A 26,399-nucleotide genomic window follows, 5' to 3' on the forward strand; every position below is an offset into this window, starting at 1 on the left:
ATTAATCACCATGCTAAACTAGATAACCATTGTCTTATCAATTCCACTGAGTTAGCAACTTGTAAGGTAGCAACCTTGTTTCAAGTTCAGAGTTCTGGCCCATAACACTTCACATAGTTCATGTCACTGGGAAGCACAGATCTTCCCATGTCATTTTACTCTAAAACTGTTACTGGCTCTCTTCTCTATGATAAATGCAATCTTCTTCATTTTGCATTTAAAACCTTTCATAATCTGCCTCCAATCCATTTTTCTAGACTAATTTATTACTCCTCATGGACTCTAGTCCCAAATAAACTGACTTATTTGCTATATCTATAACAAAACAGTCCAGTTCCTGCCTATGTGGTTCTGCCAGAGCTATTCCCCTTGATTAGAATGCACTTTCTCTGCACTGTAGCCCCATGAGGTCCCTACCTACATTAGAGGCTCAATTCATATAACATCCCCTTCAAAAAGGCTTTCCTTCTTTCTCCAAATGCTTAATTCTTTTCCTTCCCAATATTACTTCATATTTATTATAAATATACATTATACTTACTTATCTATTTGCATGCTGTATTCTCCCAGTAGAGTATAAGTTCATTTTTATCTTTGAATCCTCAGGACTAGCACAGTGCCTGGCACATAGTAGGTGCAAAATATTTGTTTATTTGAATTTGGTTAAATTGAATTGTATACAGATGAATTAAATTGAAGTCCAAAGAAAGTCTCCATGAAATTAAATGAAAATGACAAAAATAATCTGACTTTTTCATCTGCTGATGGTAATTTGAAAGGCACAACCTATTTTGTGCCCTGTCAACTATTCACAAGGTGATTAAATAAAATGTTTTTGTTCAAGTGACATAGACACATTTAAGGTTTGTTTACTTCCTTTTAAGAGTCCACAGTTGATTGATCAGATATGGAGTGAGTAAAGGAGTTGGAAAAAGCTTCTTGGAAGTGATGATAGTTGAGTTGGGTCTTTGAAATATATACAGAAAGAAAGATGTGGCAGATAAAGACAAAAATAAAGTACATAATGTTTAAGAGAAAATTAAGATATCAATCAACCTAACTATAGCTTTGGGTTTGTATTGAAGAAGAAGCAAGATTATTTCTGAAATTTATTATTTGAATAGTATAATAGGGCCTATAATACTAGGAGGAGATAGTTAGATTTGATGTGATAAGAGACCTGGAGTCATTGAAAGTTTTTGAGTGGGAAAGCAATATGGTAAAGGAAAATAAGTTTGTTTAAGTATACAAGACAAATGAGAAGGTTTAAAGTTTAGAATCATGAAGAAGACTAGTCAACAGTTGATGAGCACTTACTAAGGGCTTATTTACTATGTTAAGATCATCTAGAAAGTTGTTGCAATTATCAGCAAATAACTCCTCTAGAATTGATCGCCAGATTCTGCTCTTTGCTAGTCCTGGATAGATCGTATGGCAAATGTTTGATTGACCTTTCATATGGTAAAACTGGATGGTAGAAATCAAATAATCTCATGAATTCCCTCCACCTTTCATAATGAAATCTCTTTCTTTTGGAAATTTGGAAAGGAAAGACATGATGGGAGGGCCAAAGAGTTCCCTTGCCAACTTAGCATTTTATGTGCATATGCAATTTTTGAAGCTACATATCTAGGCATTCTATGATAAATCTCATTTAAAAATTAGCTAAATTGAGGCATAATTAAGAGATAATAGATCAAGGAAACTAAAGATCCAAAAGAAACCTAATCATGTCCTTTCCCAGCCATCTGGAAAGAATTATTAGTCATTTATTGGAAGGAGGTAGGAGAAAAGAAATGACATAATAAATTGTACAACCTGGGATCCAATTTTATTAACTGATGTGATTTATGCGATAGCTTTTTGCATAAAGTTGTATACAGAATGTTCAAAATTAAATTAGGAGTACATTGTCATTGAAAGGAAATGAATTACTTGAAGGATGGGGTATTTTGCCTATTAAATGACTTCTGTGCTTTTAAAAAGACAGTAAGACCAAAAGGGAGAATTTATGTCATCTTTGAAACCTCAAGAAACACTAAAATTATCCAGTTGTGCAGAAAGACCCAAGTACTATAACTTACTGGAAATTATAACTAAGGCCATAATGCCTGATTGTGTAAAGTCTTGGACCTTCAAGAGAGCCATACTGTAGGAAAGGCACCTGGGGTTTTGTCCCAAGATACTAAATTTAGAAGGTATTACTATTAAGAGTACCTGTAGTTTTTCTGCAGAATAGAAATGACAGGAGTTAATGAAGTAAGCAAGAATAATTACTTAAAATAAAGAGGTAATAAGTGACAAGACTTGGGTGAACACTTTCCCAAACCATAACCTCTCAACTGAGGTCATATAGTGCTTCATTCAGGTCAGCAGTAGTTCTAGGTCTCATTATGGCTCTGTCTAATTTTATTTTACTTAATTTCCTCTATCTAGTTTTAGGCATTCTGAACCTACATCTTTCCTAATCAGCAAAGCTAGAGGTCTGATAGTGTTAATTGCCTAAGAATATATATAGGTCTTTACCAAGGTTGGTCTTTAAAATTAAAAATGTCCAGGGAGACACATCTGGTAGTCCTATTCTGACTGTAGCTTGGATTTGCAGAGCAGTTACTAAGAGACTAAAGCAGAAAGGTGGAACAAGAGTCGTGACTGGTATTGGATGACTGGGAGTTGCCCTTGAATGCTGAAATCCCTGGAGTAATCACTATACCCACTCACGCTATGCTCAAAGTGCTCTGCTGGTCCTCACTCCCACAGTGTTCAACTGTCCCTGGGACAACCACCCTTAGAGTCCCATTTCTATGGTACCTCTCTCTTGGTTGAGCTTGCTTTCCTCCCAAACACTTGAGACTTCCTGAGGTATGGCTTCCCCTTCTCTTATAGGGACTGCATCTTTACTTGGATTGTCTACTGCCATGCCCCAGGTGAATTAATTCTGAGTTAAAGCTCTAGTAGGAAACTAAGGAATAATTGCATTTTTAAGTACTCTGCTGAAAAGCTTAGGAGTGGTTCTCATGCCATTCTAGACCCTTGGCAGTCTTTAAGAACATTCAAGCAGGCACTTGACTAGATCACCACCTGCCTCTATTGATATTTTGGGCTTTCCCCAATTCAGCTTGGGATCCTGTTATAATGCAAGCATTGTTCATCTAAGTGTCTCATAGTTATTAAAAATTCAAAATATTTTGATATGTGTCTTATTTTATATTAACTTGTCAACAGAAGGTTGGTATTTTTTATTATATTTTTCTTATAGGCAAACTGAGGCACAGAGTCATTAAATCACTTACCAAAGGTCACAGCCCTAATAATTTGTTCCCACCATCATCTGATTAGAACTTAATATTCTTGGTTCCTAACCCAGTGTTCTTGACTTCTCTAGTCAGATCATGGGAACATTCTGCTAAACTAGGAATTCTTGAACTCAAGGCAAATTAGTCCAGTTGATAAGTGGAGTGCAGGGGACTTTCGGTGCCATTTGGGTATCAAACAATATAATATCAATCAAACACATTTGGGAAAGGCTTTGTGGATGCTGATGGGTCCACATCTAACATCTCTATCTAGTGGAAAGTTTGGCTGAGAGCCTTATAGCATAGCACAGTGGATAGAAAGCCAATCTTAGAGTCAGATAAACTTAGGTTCAAATTCTGTGTTGTTTTTGTTATTTGTCTTTCATCCTCTAAGAGGACCAACGACATCAGGAGGATGATTTCTTGACTTGAAAGTGAACTAGATTTAAGTGAGACAGGGCTGTGTGGAGTCATCAGCCTCACTCTCTCCTCCAAAGACATGGGAGTCCAGTGGCAAGACAACTGGTGATGCCATGTGTAACTTGTACTGGTTGGCTAACTCTATACCAGTCTGTCACTTGCCCCCAGGAAATTCTCTAGGACAATAAGTTACAGAGTAGCTGCTGACCTACAATGATCGAGAAAATTTGCAACTACAGGTCCACTGATGAAGAAAAAATGCAATTACAGGTCCAATGGGGGAAAATGAGAAGCCCATAAATCAACCCCTCAAAAAGACTAGATTTAGATATTTATTTTACAAAATATGCCCCTTCAACTTGAATAAATTTGCCATGTGTAAAAGAATGAGGGTGTGAAAAAGAGAGGTAACAGAATCTTGGCCATGTCAGTACAAGGCAAAAATGATCCATGGAGCTATGTGAAATTTAAAATCTTTTCCATTATGGGTCAGTGAGAGACTTGGGCTAGCAGTACCACATGCACCAAGCATCTGAACAGTGATAGTAGGTTAAAAGACTAATATGCAGAATCCCAATGTCAACACCCATAAAGAAGCCCAGGAGACACTACTGCAGCTATTGATCTCATATAGATAAGATAACCAGTCTGGATAATTCAAACCAAAAGCCCTCTCTTGCTCTTCAGGGATCTGGACATTGCCATTTAAAAAAATAGGTTCACTTGGTTGTATAAAATCACTTTACAGCCCTCATGCTTTACATATGCTTATCAATGTTCGTTATTTTTATTATTGATACAAAATATTTTGATCAAAAAAACGTTTTTAGTGATGACTATTTAGTGTTGAAGAAGACACATCCACACATTCAATTTCAATGCAATGACGAATGTTTCCTGAACTTATCCATTGCTCATCCAGTGATAGCCTTCTGATACAGGTTCTTCTAGATTAACAAAATATAAATAATCTAACACTTAAATAGGGAATATGTGTTTCTACTTGGGAAAGATAATAAAAATTCCTTAAGATATAACTGAACTACGATAGAGTCCATAGATAATCATTGAAATATAGGTGATAAGAGTTGAAAGAAATTTAAAAGAACATTTCAGCAAGTAGTCAAGTTCAAGAGACAGATGTTGGAAAAGACAAGGAAAGAAACTTAGTCAGTTGTCAGAAACTGGAAGAAGAGAAAAAAAAGGCAAGTAGATGGGGGTAGAGAGAATAAATCTAAGTGGCCAACAATGAATAAGGCTGGGAGAAAAACTGACCTGATGGTAGAGAATGAAAACCAAGAGAGAAAAGGAATTTGGATTGGAATTGTTGTTTGGTTTAAAGTTTACTTGGGAGGTGGAAAAAAAAAAAAGACAGTGTTATTTAAGGAAAAAAAGAGTGGGGAACCCCATGCCCCAAAAGCATTAAAGGAAAGACTACTGGAATGTTGGAGTTGAATTATTTTCTTAAGTAACTTAGTATGACATGGAGGTTATTGAGTTGATTTCAAAAGTCAGGAAGTCCTAGGTTTGTGTTTTATCTCTTGGCTCATATTGGCTGTGCCAAAGATTGTACTTTTTAGAGTTCTAAGATTATGAGCTGCAGAAATGACTTGCTTTAGTAGAGGAAGTTTCCTCATCTGGATATTCTTTATACCAATGAAGTTACCAGTCCAATCCTTACTCCTAAATTTCTTTATATACTAAAGCTTACTTTACGGGTGTGTTCTGAATTTCTTCTTCCCATTCAGTATTATATCAATTCTCTTTCATTTTGGTTGCTCCCTTCTATGTTATTTCCAACTCTTTCCTTCTTTTCTTCTCTCTTTCCATGTTATTACTGCCTCACCCTTTCCTCTTTCTGTATGAGCCACAGCATATCTGCAAAAAATAAAAAATAAAAAAATAAAAAATTAATGCCTTTTTTGGAGAAAAAATCAACATTATTTTTTTCCAAATCAAAAACTTTGCAACAATAGAAATACAAAATTCTAATTTGGTCTTAAATTGAGCTATAGACTTAAGGACACAATGCTACTTAGCTATATTATGACTCTCCATTTCCCTCTTCCAGAAAACATGAGTACAAGGCAGTCTTATGTCAAAGTGGTCCCTTCTTGCTCCATGTACACACATCCATATTGTTCCCATGCCACATTTTTTGCCCAACATTAATCCCAGTACCTATGTGGTGTATGTAGGTGATATTTTCAGTGATAAATGGTGTCCACTTTCCCTCTTCTCCTGTCACCTCTGCAATTTGAATTCACAGAAGGGATGAAGCAGAGTCCCTGACAATTAAAGTCCCCTTCACTAGTGTGGTCACAGAAGGAATGAAACTACTTATATACTTGTTTTACTAGATCATTTCCCTCCAGAACCAGTTTATCCTCTCTTTTCCCCAAATCTTATTATCACGGTATTCTTCTATCAACTAAATACTAAGTAGAGTAAATACAACCTAGTACAGGAACTCTCAAACTTTTTGGTCTAAGGACCCCATTTATGCTCTTAAAAATTATTGAGCACCCCAAAGAGCTTTTGTTTATATCTATTTAATGTGTGTTTAAAATTAAAATTGTTACGTTTAAATTTGTATTTATTAAATCATTTGTTAACAATAATAAATCTATTACATTTCAATGTGAATGATATATTTTTATGAATATTTTCCAAAACAAAAATAAATCTAGTGAGAAGAGTGATGTTGGTTTACTTATTTTTGTAAATCTAGTGTCTGACTTAACAAAAGACATAAGCACATATTTAAAAAATATTTATTTACTTAAAACAGTAGTAATAAAACCATTATATGTAAACATAAATGACATAGTTTAATGAAAAATAACTATCATCTTCAAAACAAAAAAATGTAGTGAGAAAAGTGCCATTGTTCTAGACACTTTTGTGAATCCATTTAATGTCTGGCTTAATAAAAGACTAGTACAATCTCATATTCATTTGGGGCAGCAAAGTCGCCCCTGTGGAGAGGGTTTCAGACCTGGGGGCAAAAAGACCTGAGTTCATATCCAGTTTCAGACATATATTATCTGTGTGACCCTTGGCAAGCCATTTAATCTCTTTTTACCTCGATTTCCTTATCTGTAAAATAGGGATAATAAAAAAACATCTACCTCCCAGGACTTTTGTGAGTCTCATATGAGAAAATGAATGCAAAGCATGCTTAGCATGGTGCCTGGCCCACAACAGGTGCTATATAAATCTTAGCTATTATTATATCAGCTTCTATCTTCAATTTATTGCAATATGTTGCCTTGGTTGAAGTATCAGAAGAAAATTCAGCTTCACCCTGATATGTAGTTGGAACATTGGAGGACGATTTTAATAGGCAAATAACTTCACAGTATTCTTATAAGGTCTTGGGAACTCTAGATGCTTTTAAGTTTTATAAAATGCAATATAAGCTTTATTTCACTTGATTATGATCACAAACCTTTGGGGCTGGTGACCTTATTATACCCATTTTAGAGATAAGGAAACTTAGTTAATAGAAATTCATAGGTTTAGCTTCTAAGAGTCTGAAGAAGGAATGAAACTGAAGTTTTGCTGACTCGCAAGTTCAGCACTCTATCCGCCACAGCACTTTAATGTTGGGACTTTGGGTACTATTTCTCCACTCTTGCCCCAGCTTCCTTGGAAGCCTCAAACAATAGAGCATTCCTTGCTTCATCCCTTACCTCACTGTGCATGCTTTATGAGCTAAAGATGTTCCTTGGTGTTTTTCTTTAGTTCTGTTTAAGACAGTATTCTTTTTTCATTATTTATGTGTTTCTCAGGAGAATTAGGTTTTGTTAGAATTCCCTTTCCCCAAGATCTGGGGCAGGGGGTTTGCCTAAGAAGACTAATGGGAAGCCAGCATGATTGCCCATAGGACCTACTCCAGGACTAAGCTTTCAGCTAAGGACCTTCAGGTCAGGAACTGCACATGGAAGCAGGTTAAAAGATATCATACTGAAGGTAGGGTATTGGGCTGTCCCTGGGGCTGAGCCCTAAAATTTTATGTAGTGGGTAATTATATGAAGAAATGAACAAAAGCAGTGCAGAGGTGGTTTGAGAGAAGCCAGAGGAGATAGATGGAGGCTACAGTCAATAGCAGGTTATCAGGGGAGGTTTAATACCAACACTATATCCAATTTCTGACCTTGATCAGTTCTACAGCCTTAGGCCAGGGCTGGGAAAAAAGGTAAGACTGAACTCAGGTAGCCTCCTACCCAAAGATAATATGATAGTTAGCATCTTCTGGACTGCCATGGGGACAGTACTTAGATTCAGTAACAAAATTACTCTTACTATAGTGGGAAACATGATCTAGATCTGAGCAAAACATCCAATAGTGGAGGAGGGGGAAATTTTAGAACTGGTACAGAGTTCTTATCTAAGAACTCAAGTTATGACCAAACAGTAGAAGCTCCTACTAGAATGAAGAAGTATTGTGACGCAAAAGGATTATAAGATAAAATCTCATAGGAAAGAAATACATTCAAAATAATTTGCTAATAGATCCTCAGAAAAGTAGAATGGATTGGTCACAAGAACTCCAAGAGTAGATGAAAGGAATGAAGGATGACCTGAAACAAGAACATAAAAAATGAAATTAGAACACTTGAAAACAGCTGAGAGCAAAAATGGATCACCTTACTGAAGTAATCTATACTCTGAAAAACTGAATGGAGCAAAGAAAACTCAATGACTTAATGAGACAAGAAGAAATATTAGAACAAGATCCAAAGGCCAAAACAAACTAGAAGACTTATTCAGCTATTCCAAATTGATGAGTATCCACTCTTTTTCCAATTCTTTGACACCACAAATACACTAGCTGAGATTTTATGAATGTCTCTGTTATGAGAAAAGTGTAAGTTCTGCACTTCTTAATATTGTTCCCTTCTGCCATTGCCCTAATGCCAGAAGCATCAGTGTTAAAGAGATTATAAAAGAGGAAAGAGGAATAAAATGTGCAAAAATGTTTGTAGTTGCAAGGAATTGGAAAAGTGAGAGGATGCCCATCAATTGGGAAATAGCTGAATAAATTATAGCATATGAATGTAATGGAATACTATTGTTCTCTAAGAAATAATGAGCAGACTGATTTCAGAAAAGCCTGGAAAGACTTACATGAACTGATGCTGAAAGAAGTGAGTAGAACAAGGAAAACATTGTGTGGTGAGCAACTATGTTAAATTTAGATTTCCTCAGCAATGTAGTAGTTCAAAACATTTCCAGTAGTCTTGGGATGGAAAATGCTATATTCATACAGAGAGAGAGAACAATGGAGACTGAATTGGATTGAAGTATGCTGTTTTTATTTTTCATTTTTTTTTTATTTCTAATTTCCCCCCCTTTTGTCAGATTTTTCTTGTACAACATGACAAATACAGAAATATTCTTAAAAGGATTGTGCATATATAACCTGCATCAGATTGCTTGCTGTCTTGGGGAGAGAAGTAACTGAAGGAAGAAAAAAATTGGAGCACAAAATCTTACAAAAATGAATGTTGAAAGCTATTTTTAAATATATTTGGAAAAATAAGATACTACTGAGAAAAAAAGAGAAAGAAGCATTGGCTTTTAGCTATTCCAATACATGTGTCAGTGAATCTGTAGCTACTTTTTATTTAGGATATTCAGAGAATTGTGCAATCATGGAATCTCAGAATTGGAAGCAATCTCATTGGTCCCAGATCACTTCTGTGACATTCCTAATAAGAGACCCCATACCCTCTATGGCAGTGGTTCTCAAAGTATGGTCTAGAGAATCCTGGGGATCTCTGAAACCCTTTTAGAGGGTCTACAAATTCAAAAATAGTTTTTATTTCCAATATGGTAAATATCTATAAATATAATCCAGATAAACAAAAACTCTTTGGAGAGATCCTCAATAATTGTTAACAGGACAAAGATACTGAAAACAAAAGTTTGAGAACCACTGCTCTATGGGAACCCTATCAATGATCAGGAAGACTATTTTCAAGGAGTTCAAATTGTCAGGAAGACATTCTTCATATTAAGTTGAAATAATCCCACATCCCTTAAAATTTTATGCATTCTTATCAGTTTTCCCCAATAGGTCACACATAATATGTCTTAATCTCTATTTTTTATGATTGTTTATTTGAAGACAGTCATTGTATTTCTCAAGTTTTCTCTTCTCTAGCCTAAACATTCCTGTTTTTTCCAACTAATCTTTACATGACCTGATATCCCTTGATATTCTGCTAGCCTTTCCCCATACACTCTACAGATTTATCCAAATCCCCCTGAAAATAGGGTACCTGTAATTGAAGAGAGTTTTTCCAGATATTTGACTGCCAAGGGGACAATGGAATTTTCACCTCATTGGATTTGGAATATACTTCCATTGGTTTAATGTAAATTCATATTGATGATTTTGACTGTTATGTCACAGTCTTTACACATAGTGGATCTATAGGTTTTTTTTTTTTTTCTTAAAAGGGAAATGTTGGGGCAGCTAGGTGGCACAGTAGATAGAATACCAGTGCTTAAGTCAGAGGACCTGAGTTCAAATCAGGTCTCAAGACACTTAACGCTTCCTATCTATGTGACCCTGGGCAAGTCACTTAACCCCAATTGTGCCTCAGCAAAAAAAAAAAAAAAAAAGAAAGAAAAAAGAAAGAAAGAAAGAAAAAAAAAAAGGGAAATGTTTTGAAACCACATCACTAGTTCTGCAATTTGTAAAGTTGATTTTTTTTTTAATTGAAGATTTCCACAAGGACCAATTCAAATTACTCCTTAAGTGCATATCCAGTTAGTTAAATTTGCTTGTCATTTACATTTGGAGATCCTGAGGCAAAAACTTAACAGAGGCAAATCACACCACCAAATTTTATTTATAGGTACTGTTGTATTTTCTAGAAATGTATTAACTGGACCAGCATGAAAAAAGGCAATGGGCCTGGAACAAAATACCCATTTTCAAATCTTAGGTCTGTTAATCATTTTCTGTGTGGTCTTGGACCCATCCCTTCCTTTTAAGTCTCCATATTCTTATATTTAAAAGGGTAATGCTATCTGCCTGACATGCTAGTGTCACAAAATTCTTATGAAGATTAAATAAGAAAAATGCAAAAAAAAAAAAAAAACAGGTTTCTTTATATCCAACTGAGCTGAATAGCTAAGTCAGGACAATCATAACTGGCATTTGCATAGTGCTTTAAAATTTACATACATTATCTCTTTTCAGGGATGTGATGGATTTCTTTCCAACTGGCTCTGAAGAGCTGATTGTTAAATTTTCTGTGTGAGCATTTATGCCTCAGAAATTGATTTATTGTTTGGTGATGGGGAAAATGTTAACTTAAAAATATTAAACTTCAACAAATTATACAATTTCCACCCCCTCAGAATATTGGTTGCTAAATATTAACCAGTACAAGTCTGTCTCATTTGATCCAATGAATGATTCTATAAGTAATTTATTCAGGACCTAAGTGACCAATATGGTGGAAGGCATTGAGAATAGATACACAGACAAAAATAAAGCAGTCCCAGGCATAAATTTTACATCTTAATTAAGTGGGACAGTGGAATCAGTGAGACCCAAGTTCAAAGCTAGTCTCAGATAATGACTAGTTGTGTGACCCTGGACAAATCACTTAATCTTGTTTGCCTCCGTTTCCTCATCTGGAAGATGAGCTGGAAAAGGATATGGCAAACCAGTCCAGTGTCTTTGCCAAGAAAACCCTAAATGGGGTCACAAAGGGTTAAACATCACTGAAATGACTGAACACCCACCACTGATTCCAAACCCCAAACTCTTTCCCTTCTAACACACAGTTACATCTATGGAAAGAGTGCTAGACTTGGAATTAGGAGACTTGGGTTGTAGTCTCTTCCCTCTGTCATTTAATAAGCTACTTGAATTTAGGTAAGTCACTTCTCCTCTGATTCTCAACATCTCCATCTGAAGATGGGGATAATAATATTTGCAGAACCTGTATCATAGTGTTCTTTTGCTAAAGAAAAGGCAGGCAGAAGGCACAATGGGTAGAACTCTGGGGCTGGATTTAGGAAGAGCTGAATTCAAATGTGACCTAGGACACTTACCAGCTGTGTGATCCTGAGCAAGTCTGCCTTAGTTTCTTCAACTCTGAAGTGAGGAATAGCCAACCTCACTGAATTGTTGTGAAGATCAAATGAAATATTTGCAAAGTGCTTGGCACAGTGCCTGGCATATAATAGGCATTTAACAAATGCTTGTTTTCTTTCCTCATCTTTCCTTAAAGGTCATTGATCAAGAGCTGGAAGGTTCATCAAAGACCATCTACTCCAATCTCCTCATTTTACAGATGATGAAACTGAGGTCCACAGAGTTGAGGTGGCTTGGTTATTGGGAAAGATTCACCTCATAGACAGTAAAGTTTGAGCCCCTGGAATGTGAATCATTCTCCCCCTTTCATTACCTGCTGTAGCTGTCCTGGGCAGGGTTTTCAGGCTCTCTCCAGTGGGATACATTTACCAGCAGCTGGTGCTGTCTTCCTTCTCAGATGGCAGATGTGCTCATTGTCACCTCATAATTGATGGATCTCTATTGAGTGATAATGTTCTGAGTTTCATCTTACAAAAGTTAGGAAACATATTTTATATCAAAGGGCAATCCAAAATTAGTTTCAGCTCTTTAGAAATACTGAGCTATTAAACCTGCAAATCAGAATCTGAAAAATTCTTCCCTTTCCTATACAGAAAGATGACCCAAAACAGTAGGTATGGGAATGAGAAAAAATAAAGGGGAAAAAAAGATTTCATTCACATTTTATAGATGGATTGTTCTGAGCTCCATTTGTTTGAAAAACTGAATTGCCTTATTTGACATAATTCTCTGTCATTTCTTCAACAAATATTTTTTGAGCTCCACTCCTCAGAATAAGCTCTTTAAATCCATGAAATAAAATACATAAGATTATAAAGGAAATCAAATGTATTGAAAATAGTTATAATTATTTTTTAAGTTCATGACCCTGAGGTTAAAGACTCTGTTCTAGTTCATCTGCTTCACTTTTTCCCCCTCAGATAAATAAATTGAAGTTTCCAGAGGTTGAGTTGCTCAAGGTCATATAACTATCATGTAGCAGATTCAGGATTTGAACCCCAATCCTCTAGCTAAAAATCCGATATTTTTTTCTCCATTACCATGCTGAGAGAGAAAAATACTTAGTGATCATCCATCCTAATCTTTCCATTTTGCAAAAAAAAAAAAAAAAAAAAAAAAAAAAACCCAGAAGATCAGAGGAAATAAGTTATTTGCCCAAGGTTATACACATGTTATCCCTTAGGAGGCTTACTTAAAAAAAAAAAAAAAGTTCAGGATGATAAATGATTAAGTCCTGAAGGAAAGTGAGGGCAATGAGATTTGAAAGGAGAATGTGCTCATATAATGTAACCACAGGTAAAAAATATAAACACAAATGTAAAATTGACAGGGCTCATAAACTGTTTGGATGGTGGATGGTAAATGGGACCCTACAGAGGCATGAGTCAGAGATGACTCTGAGGGAGATGTCTCATGTCAGCTCTCTCCAATAGGTTCCAGCAAAGATTTTTAAAAGGTTGTGCCTGGGAATCCAGTGATCAGGATTCTCTCATGCCTATGATAATTTATCTCAAATACCTCAGCAGAACTGATTCTGCCCAGTCATATGAAGATGTTATAACATCTTCAATAATCTCCCTACAAAGACTCTAGATAATTTTACAGTATCTTTAAGAGGCAATGGAATCTTTAAGTTAGAGTTAATTGTCTATCAATAAAGAATCCATGAAGGAGATAGAGTCTAATTCTTCTGGAAAGATTTAACAGTTATGGTTGAAGAAAGGACAGTTGAAAAGGATCAAGGCAATTTATTTTCTAAGAGAACTGAATTTTAATTTTATCTCAATGAAGAAACAAAAAGGGAATTCTTAAGACTTTAATTGGCATCCTGAGAGAACTAAAAGGTGGAACTTTGTTTTTAGAGTTAAGAATTTAGCAGTTGTAATGATAATTAAAGGTGACTCATAGCTGATGGTGTAAATAACCACTTATATCTTTCTTTTATTGTTTGTTGCACTGTTAATAAATACAGCCAGTAACTTCAAAGCTTATTACTTAAAACTAAGAAATTAGGAAGGTTTACATTTAGATATTTTAAAAACACAAGAAAAAATGGGTTTCTCCAGCTTATGAAATAAATTATTTGTAACAAGCTAGTATGAGAACTCAGAATTCAATGATTAATGATATAGATGTTGTTATATTAATAATTGAAAAGGAAATTTAAAAAATAACCTTTGATTATCTTAACCAGGGATAAGGATAAGGAAAATGAATTAGTAGATATAGAAGTGACCACCCTACTTATGCTGTATGTATAAAAGAAATAAGGAGAGTGGAAGAAGGGGCCAAGTTAATAACATGGCAAAGTATGCAACAGGTATTCATAGACAAGTCTAAGGCAAAGCTTCCTAACCTGTAGGTTGTGATCCCATATGAAGGGGCACAATGAATGTGGGAGTTGTGAAATTGTGATGCTTATGAAATTGTGAAAATATGATCAATAAATGTTTGATTTGAAAAGGGATCACAAGTGGAAAACTTTTAAGAAGCCTTGGAGTACAGAAGAACAGAATTTTGACCCTCACATAAAGGGTCCTTGAATACCATTTGGAGCCAGTACTGTTGTCTTTTGGGTCACTCAGAACAGGGATCCAGATGGCTGAATTTTGTATAACCAACATGAATAAAGTATAAACACTTAGTAACCCAGCCTTAAGGTCTGTGCACCAATAGAGACAAGAGAGCCAAGAGTGACTAATAAGGAACTATAAGAAAAAGAATTAAATACCAAAAATATCATGAAATAGAGCCTAAATAAAAACCCTTTGAACAAACTGACATCTTGAAAATAGAAGGAAAAAAATAAATAAAATGTGACAAACCAAAACAAATTCAACGGAAAAATACAGCTGCTGCCTGATGCAAGACAGAATTTTGTGGACTTTTCAAAGAACAAGAAATAACAGAAGCTGGAATAGTTCAAGAGGGAGTAAGATACATAAAAGAAGAAATGAAGTGAACTTAGGTCAAAAGTTATAACTTTGGACATAGAAATTAGAGCTCTCAATGATATAATGTAAGCAAGAGGTGATAGGACATGTACTAGATAGTGGCTGTATGAATATTAAAAAGGGGATCAATGTGAGAGAGATTGTGTAAATATGGAAGTCAATACAATAAAATTCACATTGACAAACAAACATCCTGATGTGAGCTTTGAAGGAAAGAGGAGCAAAAGTATATGATTTATTCTTCAATCTCAATATTTCTAGTGAATCTTGGGTTGTATTTTACTGACTCTAGTATAGCTATAACTTGGGCAAGATGATCTGAGCTTTGATAAAGGGCAGCAAAATTTAAGAGCGTACACATTTAATATATTACTTGCTTTGGTAGTGTAAAATCATTATAGAAACTAATTCCTTCCTTTATTAAAATACATTTGTCTTGGTTATTTCTTCTATTATGTTTACATATGAAAGCACAAGGATAGTTAAGGGGAGTATTCTTATTGCTAGGTCTGAGTGCATTTGTTTTGTTATTTGCCCTGAATGCCAAACTTTCAAGTTACAATCCTTGTCTTTGTACCCAAAGAATCCCATTTCTCCTCTGTCTCCAAATAAATATCACCCCATGAATCAGAACAATAAGAAATTCTCCTTTATCTTTTTTCCCCCTGAGGCAATTGGGGTTAAGTGACTTACCCAGAGTCACACAGCTGGAAATGTTAAATATCTGAGATCAGATTTGAACTTAGGTCTTCCTGACTTAGGGCTGGTGCTCTATCCACTACATCACCTAGCTGACACCCTCTCCTTTATCTTCAAAAAGAATCTGTAATAACAGTGAAGACAAATAGAGTAAACTTTTCTTCTTGGAAAAAGGCATAAAGCCAAGAGTCATTTGGTTTTGAATTCAAGATAAATCTCTTCACCTTTGTCATCTGTAATCTGAATTTCAGTGAATCACAAATGAGCTTCTTGAACTTTGAAGTCAGGGCAGAAAAGTATTGCATGTTGCTTGTTCATAATGCTGAACATCGCTCTACTATGCAACTAAGCTCACTGGCTGCCATTTTTCACTGGGTTACAATTTTCAAACCTCATAAAGTTTCCCAAATGGAGCACAAAATCCTTTAGAGACAGAATCAATATAACTGAGGGATAAAATGCCAAAGGGAGGGAATAATGTCACCTTCAGTAAAAATAAAAAAAGCAAAACAGGTTATGTAGGCAATATCAAGTGATTTGTTGGCAAGACACATGTGGGGACAACAAAGATATATTCTTTAATTCTCTCTCCTTTTTGTCACATGGTTCTGGGAAATGACTGTTTAATTGTCTAAAAGGAAGATTGTCCGCCTGTGACTTTAACTTGAGCAGTAGCAAAGATTTTAATTTTACATGGTTATTGGGAATTTCATCCTGCTGACTCTTCCAATAACTGAGAATTTTAAACTGAATAAGAATTTTAAACAGCTTATAGGGTAACATGAAGGAAGAACAGCAGCATTTTGTGGGAGAAAAAAAAACAGTACATGTTAAAAGTCTGATTCCATCATGGCATATGATAGATTATTATTGTGCCATAAGAAAGGATGAATATGAAGAATGTATGAGAAACATGAGGAGACTCCTAAAAACTGAAGTAGAGAGAAGAAAGGAGAAATAAGAGAAAAGGCACAGTATCTACAATTACGTTACCATAACAACACTGAAAAAACAGTTGAACTCTTATGAATTATAATTAACAATCTTGAGCCTGCAATACTGATAAAGAAAACACCTTCCTCTTCTCAATTCAGAAGTAGGTACTAGAGAAGTGGAATGCAATGAGGCTGTAATAGACTTTGCTTAAATATCTTTATTATAAGGAAGGGATGGTGTGGCAGTTGAGTTAAGAGGAAATGACAGGATTATTCGGGATCACCTTAACCAACCAAAATTATCTAAAAAGAATCCAGCAATATAGTAAAAGAACAATACTAAAAAATCATTTACTTAAGCACACACACACACACACACACACACACACACACACACACACAATTTTCTGTACCATTCCAAAGTCTTGGAAGAAAGTAATAAAAAGTCCTTCCAAATCTTTAAGAAAAAGAAAGCAGAAAGCTAATTGTCTAGGACAGAATAAGGCACTGCTGGGAACTGGGAACGTGGAACAGCCAGATCCAATCAAGAATGCATATTTCTTTGTAAGAAAAGTCTAACCTCAAGCAATGTAACCTTTTAGGAAAAAGCCCTTTCATCCCTGCTCCTCCCATCTCTCCCCCACCCAAGACCCTCTGAAGTGAAATCCCTGAAGTGACAGTAATTGCTATACTGTATGAGATGATACAGGGCATAGCGAGCTAGATATTGTGCCCCAGGGATGTGCTATTCAGCACATTAGAAGGGGCTCTAAAGATGCCGCTGGAATTAAATGACTATATATAATGGGCTTGCTCTTCCTCGAGTCCCATAGACAGAAGAGCAATGCAGAAAATGACTTTCCATTACAGCAAAGAAAACCAATGCAGCTCCTGAAGACCCCAGTTTGAGCTGTTTATGAATCCTAATCACACACCTCAAACAAGCTCCCAAGATATCTATTAGATTGCTTCTGCTCTCTACATGTGAACCACAACAAGCTCTTTTGTCATCAGAAAAATCTGTGCCAAGGATATTTTCTTGACATTCCTCATTATTTTCTTGGGACTTTAATTCAATAGATAGAAATTCCTTTTTTTTTTCTTTTAAGGACAGGGCAAAAGCATCACAATTAATACTATAAAATCAAAATGACTTCAAACTCTCCAGACTATCTAACTGCCAATATAGTTAGCTTTTCAGCTTAACCTTAACAAGTCATTCAATATTCCGCCCCCTCCCCCCCCCAAAAAAATGGATATCTTAAGATAAAGATACATTGGAAAATTGATTACAGAATCTCAAACTGAAAAAGGACCTCAGTGACCAGCTACTCCAACCTGCACTTGAGCAAGAATTCCTTCTAGAAGACATCCAATAGTGGATTTGGCTTGAAAACCTTAAGTGCAGGAAGCCTGCAAGTCCCCCCAGTTACATCAACATCCCAAGTCACACTCATCAAGCATTTACTAAGTGCCTGCTATGTATCAGGCTCTGTGCTAAACCCTGGGGATAGAAAGAAAGTAAAAATGGTCCATACCTTGAAGTGTCTTATAAGCTGATTAACATGCAAACAACTATGCACAAAAATGATATATACAGGATAAATTGGAGTCTCAGAGTCTAAATTACTTATTTAAGACCACCCAAGTAGTAATCATTACAGGTAAGCTTGGAATCTCCATACTGTGACTTCAAAACTAGTGTTCTTCCCATTGCATCAACAATACATAATTAAAGCAAACTATAAATAAGGGCTAATTAACAGTGCAAAATGAATATATTAACAACACAGATCAATTGATTCACAACTGGTAATCCAAATCAGGGCTAATAATCATTACTGGCAAATATAGATTTCAAATGGACTAGTAGAAAAGGATCCTGCATGAGCACAGAGTTCAATTCAGTCTAATGAAAATGACAGGAATATCGGTAAGATCATGAATGTTCATTTCATTTTGGACTAGCCCTCAATGTTAAGAATTCCCCACCCCCCACCCCTTTTATCAATCCTAGATTAGATGTAATTTCCTTCTGATGTTCTTAAATCTGCCCTCTGCTGCCAAACAGAAAATTTTAATCTTCCAATACTCTCTTCCTCTTTGCCCATTTTACATTATTCAGATTACTTTTACCTGGTGTTTTCTTCCTTCTAATGTTGAAGAGATGATCTTTCTTGCCAAAACAAATTCCTCAATATGTATCCTGGGTCCTGTTGCCTCTTATTCATGTTCTCCATCAGATTGCTCCTCTCTCTTTCTCTGTCTCTCTGTCTCTTTGTGTCTGTCTCTCTCTATTTCTGTCTCTTTCTCTCTCTCTCTTTCTCTTTTTCTTCCCTATATCTAGCCTCTCCCTAACTTATCTATTCCTTCTCTACTGCTCACAAACAAACCCATATTTTTCCCATGCTGAAAAACTCTTCCTCTATCTTATCCACCTATTCTAGTTATCATCCTAGATCTCTCTCTACTTCTTTTCAGAAAAAAACTTGAGAAACCCATCTGGACCCTGTCTCCAATCTCTATTCTCTTACTCATTACCAAACTTTCTACAATATGGCATCTTCTTTCATCATCATCATTCCACTGAAATTGCTATCTCCAAAGTTACCAGTGATCATTTAACTGCCAAATCTAATGGCTTTTAAAAATCAGATAAACTGCTATAGTCTGTTTGACAGAATCTTATTTAAATTTTTGAATGAATATTCATTACTATGTCTACAGTTCTCATTCTTTGCCTTTCTCTTCCTTAGTTAGGTATTAGGACTAAATTTGTCTCACAAAAGGAATTTATTAGAGTTCCTTCTTTGCCAATTATTCATAATAAGTTATGTAGTATTGTTATAATTTTTTTTTTAAGTTTGACTCCTTTAGTAATTTCTTGTTAGATAGTTCAATGTCATTTTCTAAGACTGGATTATTTAAGATTTCTTTTTGGTTGTACATTACTGGTAGTTGGTGTCATATTTTAAAAACTATCCCTCTATTTGGTGTCATTGGTTTCATTGGTATAGAATTGCATAATAGATCCTAGTCTTTTATTTCTTTTGGCTGTCACCTTAATCATTTGTATTTTTTTTAATCTGATTTTTGTCATTTTTAATGAGGTTGGCTAAAAGTTTATGAAACTTGTTAATCTTTTCAAAGAATCAGATTTTCATTTTATCAATTTGATAGCCGTTTTTGTTTTTAATTTATTTACTTCTTTTCTATTTTCAAGATTTTCTCTTTTCTACTTTTTTTTTATTTGTTGGTTTTCTAATTTTTTAAAACACATATTCAACCCTTTCATGCTCTCCTTGTCAATTTTGTTAATGTATGCTTTTAGAAATAGAATTTTTTCCTGTTACTCTAGTTTCATCCATCATTATCATTCTTTCACAAACTTATTATTTCTATAATTTGTTCTTTAATCCATTATTTAGGTTCTTTTTTTTGTGTGTGTGTTTCCTAAATTGATCATTATTTTAATTATGTTTTCTCTAAAGGATGTGCTTAGTACAAATAGGTCTCAATTAGTGTGAATAATGTATCCCCTAAAATATAGTCAGTAGCAATATTCAAATTTATGCTGTTTATTTTCATGGGCTGGAACCAATATTTTACATAATTTTACATCATTATAACTTTGATTCCTGAGAATTTAAATACATGTGACCACTTCAAAGATTCCTTATTTACATTTTGTCTTTACATTTTTGTCATTTTTTTCAATTCTTGTAAAAGTTCTTGGTGATGAGATATATGCATATTCTTCGTCAAGCTCATTTAAGTGGTTCTGAGTGGTTTCTCAGTCTTTATCCTCCTAATCAATCTCACTTCTCCCTGCACATTTTCTCTTCTCTTGGTTTCTTTCTCATTGTTTTCTTTTGATTCTCCTCCCATCTCCTCCAATCAGTCTGAGGATTTTCTTCTCAGTCTCATATGTTGAATCTTCATCCAGGTTATTCCTATTAATCTTGTTTTTCCCAGCCCATTTCTATTCCCAAGGCTCTATCCTTGGGATTACTTCTTTGGCAGCAAAACATTTCTGAACTATTTTAATTAACTTTGAGTTGGTCTCCCTATCTCAAGTTTCTCCATGCCAGTCCATCCTTCATTCAAACTGATCTTCCTAAAGTACAATTCTGGCTATTTTATCTCCATTCAATAAACTTCAGTGTCTTTCCATTGTCCCAAAATTAAATAAAAAATTCTGGTTGGCATTTTAAATTTTTTTCCAAAGCTAATCACTTCCTACTTTTCTAGTCTTCTTACACTTTACTCCCCTCCACATATTCTATGATCTAGGAATACTGAGCTCCTTAGTATTCTTCTAATATAACTCTATAGCTATTAGTCCAGCTGTTGCCCATCTCTGGAATGATTTATTTCTCACTTCCCCCTCCACCTTTATCTTCCCTTCAAAACTCAGCTCAAATCTCATCTTCTGCAAGAAATCTTTCCTCTTACTTTCCCCACACATACATATAATACTGATAGTGCCTTCCCTCTGAGATTACTTTCAGTTTCCACTATGCGTATTTTATCTGTACATAGTTATTTGTATGGTTTCTCCAAGTTCCTTGAGGGCAGGAAACAGGATAGATTGATCCTATATCAGTATCTTTCTCAGCCACAAACAAGAAGAGCTAGCTCTCTTCATATTAGAAGAACACACAAATTTTCCATCTGTTTGGGCCAAGACTCAAATATGTTCTGTTCTGACACAATAAGATGCTCAAGGTCTAAGTATGTAATCAAATGGTTGCAGTGACATAAAGATAATTAAATATGGGGTGGAGGGAGAGAGGGGATGAGCAGCTTGCAGGCAGCTAGAGGATGTATCCAGTGGGTGTGGGAAGGACCCAAGAGGAACAGCCACTGCAACATCATGCTTTAGCCCCTTCTTTTCAAATAACCACCTCTCTGAGGGTTCAAGCTCGCATCTATGTTTCCAATTATTCACTAAGGACAAAAGTTTTTGTTTTTTAGTTCTTGCCAGCTGTCTATAGGAATTTAATTGACTTCTGGACCACCACAATATTCAAGGTCATCCTCAATCTATATTACTGAATCTTATCTAGCACTTTTTAGCCAGAATATTCAATTGTAATCTGAGATTAAATAAGTCACAAAAATTCCCAAAAGGGATGAATTTTAGGAAAAAAGGGTCAACTTTTTCCCAATCTCCATGTCCATTCTTAAAGAGTCATGGTGGCTTAGCAGTATGTCTTCTGGGCCTCGATTTAGGGAAACCTGACTTCTAATTCAATTTCAGGCACTTATTAGTTCTGTCATCCCAGGCAAATCTTTCCACTTCCATTTGCTTCAGTTTTCTCAACTGTAAAATAAAGTTAGTAATAGCACCCATCTCTTAGGGTTATCCTCTTAGAGGAGCAAAGGAAATAATATTGTAAAGTTCCTAGCATAGTTCCTAGTAGATGCTTGACAAATGTTCATTTTTTTTCTCCATTCTCTTTCCTTCAGAGTCATACAGCTATAAGAATTTAAGCTAATATTTGAACCTAGATTTTCCTGATTCCAAGTCTAGTGGACTGGAACATGACACCATATTTTCCTCATCTATAACATAGTAGAAATAACATTTCTACTATCTTCCTCACATATTTATGCAAGAAGCTAATATATTAAAATGTGCTTTAAATCTTAAAGCATCAAATAAACATTAATTAGTATTAGTATGAAAGAAAAATATGGAGTTTAATTTACAAGGTTTAAAAATATGACATTAGAAATTTACTAGTGATAAAAAGCAGGAGTGCATATTTTAGATCGCTATAGATCAATAAATGTGATATTAACTATTAGCAGTCATAGTAGATATGAGAAGAGATTTTCATTGGCTCCTTGTTGCTTTCACTTTAAACAAAAAAAAACCAACACTCTTCTGTTGGGCATTTGAAGTTTTTAACAATCTCCTTTTGGCCTGTCTGTCCAGGTTTATTGAACATTACCTCCCTTCATGCACTCCAATCAGATTGGTCGGCTTGCTGTTCCCCATAAATTACACTCCAACTCTTACTTATCTGCCTTTGCACAGCCTGTTCCCTCTCCACGACCATGCTCCATCCTTGTTTTATCTTTTAGAATCTAACTTCCTTCTAGGCTCAATTCAAGAATTCATTCTTTCTAAAAGTCTTCACTGACTTCCTTATCTCTTCCTCCTTATTGCTGTTCATTTTGTGTGTATATGTATCATACGTAGCATGCACATATTACATCTATGTATATATTATATTGCTATACATGGGCATATTTCATTGCTATGGACACACACACAATATTGCATTATATATGTCACATGTATATATTGTATATGGATCATACATGTACTCAAAGCAAATACATGCTGTGTATGTATTGAACAGCTGTGCTGTTATGTGTGTATTGTGCATTATATATGTTGTGTGCATGTTGTATTGTTATATATTTATATTGTGCATGCTACATTGTGTCATATTTTATATGTATATATGTGTATGTGTATTATGTATGTGCCTGTGTATGTATGTATATAGGTATACACACATGCAAAAGAGAAAATAGTTTCTGCCTTCATGCTTTCTACATGATGATTCATGTTCACAGATAAATATAGAACAGATAAATAGATCATCTGTCTGAGTGAATAGACTGATTTTTCCCTTTAGTTTTCATAACTCTAATGCCTAGAGCAATACCTGGCATAACATAGGCTATTAATAATTGTTTGTTGAATGTAACTGGATTGACTACTTTTCAGTCAGTTGCCTGGACACACTAATAGGATGGATGCAAAGAGATGTGATGGTTGGAATCATCAGAAACACCTGGACAGCTGTAGAACCAGATATTGGAAGAAAAACTAGGATTTTAATTCATTTGGTAGAATACCTAAGGGAGCAGTGAAATAACTCAAACCATCACAAAGTTTGTAGAATGTGGCCAAAATGTGACTTTCTGAGAGCAGAAGATTGCTATAATAGAAACTAAAACTATAAAAAATGTAGTGCCTTTGGACAGAGGCATGAAAGAACAAACTAAGAAATGTGGATTGTGCTTCAAAGTTAAAAAAAAAAAAAAACTTCAATGTTCACTCCTATTTCTTTTCTGTTTTTTCTTTTCTTCACTCCCTTCTTCTCCCTTCCCCTCTCTTTCTTTCTTCCCTCCCTTCCTCTCTCCCTCTTTCCCTTCCTTCCTTCCTTCCTTTCTTCCTTCTTTCCTTCTTTCCTTCCTTCCTTCCTTTTTTCTTTCCTTTTCTTTCTCTCTTTTTTTTTTCTTCCACTAATAATTAGGGATAATCAACTAGAGACATTTAAAAAGTTTAGGAAAGAAACGTTTTCCTGAAGTTTGTGGTGGTCCAATAGGAGCATGTGAAATATATACAAATAGCTATGGTATAAAACAAAATGTGAAACATACAATGAAAAATACAGGTCAAGCATGGGATCCAAAGAACAGAGCAGGGAAATCTTCCTGGAAAAGAGGATACTTGAATTGTGCTTTAAAGGACAAGGATAAATTCCATAGACTGAGGATAATAAGAGACCTTGCAATCTTAGGGAAGAAATATTTGGGTCTGTGAGCAAAGTCACAGAAATAAAAAAAGATGGGACATGTTGGCTATTGTCCTTCATTCTTGAAGAGGACTAAAATGACTATGTTGGGATCAAAGTATAATGTGTCCAACCATGACTGATCATAGCAATATGAGCCTGAAAGTCTCTACCACAGGTTGGGAACAAATAGTCCATATAAACACTTGGTGTGAAGATGTCCTATTTGCACATCTCATATTTCATTTGAGCACTTCTGCTTTTCTCATAGAGTACCATGCCTTCTTTGATGTAGGTATGTTATACTGTTTGGTGCAATGTCTCCCATGTCTCTCAATTCCAGAATTCTTCAGAAAGACCTAGAGAATATCCTTGTATCATTTTTTCTGACCTTCATGTATGTATGGGAGATGGCAAATAGCTCAGACTGACTGGTACATGCAATATATGGAGGAGAATAATAAGTGAAAAGGTAAAGAAAGGGTAGAGAACTATGAATATTAGGCAAAAGATTCTGAACATTATTTTATATGTAACTGTGAGCCATTGAGGGGTTTTGAGTAAAGGAGTTATTGCCAGATCTACACATAAAATGGACAGATCAGTCAGAACTCAAGAATGATTGGCTGTGAAGGTGGGAAAGCCTTTTGGTTAGTTATTTCAGTGGTTCAGGTTAGTGATAATGAAAACATATATCAATGTAGTTGGCTGAACAAAGAGAAGGGGACTGATGAAAAATAGTGCAGAGATAGAAACAATAGGACCTAGTAACATGTTTTTCTACTTATTGCCTCTATGACCTACAGCAAATCATTGTTTCTATCTGGGCCTCAATTTGCTCATCTGCAAAATGAAAATACTGAAATAAATCACTCCAAGTTCCCTTTCAAATCTGAATATATAATTGGTTATGAGTCCTCTGAGATTAATTCAATTTTTTTCTATCTATATTATATTTGTTCTCTCCCCGTTGTTCTCCTCACTCCCACCCCAATTAGACCATTAGCTCTTTGAGGACAGAAATTGTCTTTTGCCGTTTTTTCTATCCCTAAGAGAAAGCCAGAGCAGTTGCTTAATACTTGTTGATTTGACTGAACTGGACTCTATCTAAATGGCATCCAATTTTCCTTTTTTCCTCTACCATGTGTTGCTATAACACAGAGAAATTGCAAATAAATGCGCAGAAATACTAAATGCATCTTTCATTGTAATGCAATAAAAATAGTAATCAATACAAGAAACACCACCAAAACGCAGAACTAAATGGGAATTTTAAAGTTAAATTCTAAAAAACAATGGATCAAAGAATAAAGATTGAAATAATAACTATGAGACCATGATGATAATGAGACAAAATAGCTTAAGCTTAAGCACTAATTAAAAAAAAAAAATTATACCCCTAAAAAGATCAAGGAAAAAAATTGAAGAGAGAACTGATGAAGTGAATACACAATTAGAAAATTAAAAACCAAGAAATAAACAAATCTAAAAAAAACACAAGAAAAATTTGGTAAAATTAGAGAAATGCCTAACTTGAAAACTAAAAAGACCATAGAATGTAGGAGTCAAGCTAAAAGTGGTTCTTTGAAAATACTAACAAAGTTGATAAGCCTTTAACCAACTTGTTTAAAAGGAGGAAAAGACTATTATCAAAATATAAAATGAACAATGTAAAAATCACAACAGAGAAAAATATAAAGGAATTCTCATAACTATGCACAATTAAATTACCAATGAAAACAGTTTTGGTCCAATTGGATTTTTATCAAACTTTTAGTGAATAATTAATACCTATACTACACAATCTCAAAAATTAAAAAAGAAAGCACTTTACTAAATTCACATTACAAGTCAAAATAATAGCTGAAGAAACAAGCAAAGAAAGAGAACAATATACTAATATCATTAATGAATAGTGATTTAAATTTTTTAAGAAATAAAACCATAGGGAAAAGAATATAGCTATTTATTTTAAAAATCACAATGATCAAGTTCAATTTATTCTAGGCATACAAAGATAGGAAACTTATTAGGAATATTAGGAATATTCAATATTTGATATTAGGAAAACAATTAACAAAATTAAACTTAAAACAAAAACATACAAAGCAATATATCAATCTATGTAGTATATAAGCCTTTGACAAAGTACAACACTTATTCATACTAAAAACCCTACAAAACATAGGCATAAAAGGATAAAATGTCAATACAAAGTCAAAAAATAGCCATGTTTCCAAAGGGAAAATATTAGATTTCTCCAATAAATACAGAAATAAAGCAAGGATGCCTGCTTTTACCTGTGTTATTTGACACAATTCTGAAATTCTAGCAATTTCTAGAAATTCTTTTTGGTATTTTATTGCTAATTCTAGAAAATCTGGTAACAGCAATAAAGCAACAAAATGAATTTAAAGCATAAAGATAGA

The 26,399-nt window shown here is 34.8% G+C and overlaps 1 protein-coding gene across 1 annotated transcript in view; it reads right to left on the reverse strand.

The window, feature by feature from the left end:
* The window catches only part of DYRK2 (dual specificity tyrosine phosphorylation regulated kinase 2), a 36,270-nt gene extending 24,008 nt beyond the window's left edge, over positions 1 to 12,262 (reverse strand). The window contains exons 1-2 of the mRNA XM_052000140.1: positions 12,155 to 12,262; positions 5,428 to 5,594 (exon numbers count right to left, since the gene is read on the reverse strand). Of these exons, the coding sequence (XP_051856100.1) occupies positions 5,428 to 5,460 (33 nt within the window). The 5' untranslated portion in view covers positions 5,461 to 5,594; positions 12,155 to 12,262. The remainder of the gene's footprint in view (positions 1 to 5,427; positions 5,595 to 12,154) is intronic.
* Between the last annotated feature and the right edge of the window lie 14,137 nt (positions 12,263 to 26,399).

Source organism: Antechinus flavipes, chromosome 5, assembly GCF_016432865.1.
Source record: "Antechinus flavipes isolate AdamAnt ecotype Samford, QLD, Australia chromosome 5, AdamAnt_v2, whole genome shotgun sequence".
NCBI lineage: Eukaryota > Metazoa > Chordata > Mammalia > Dasyuromorphia > Dasyuridae > Antechinus > Antechinus flavipes.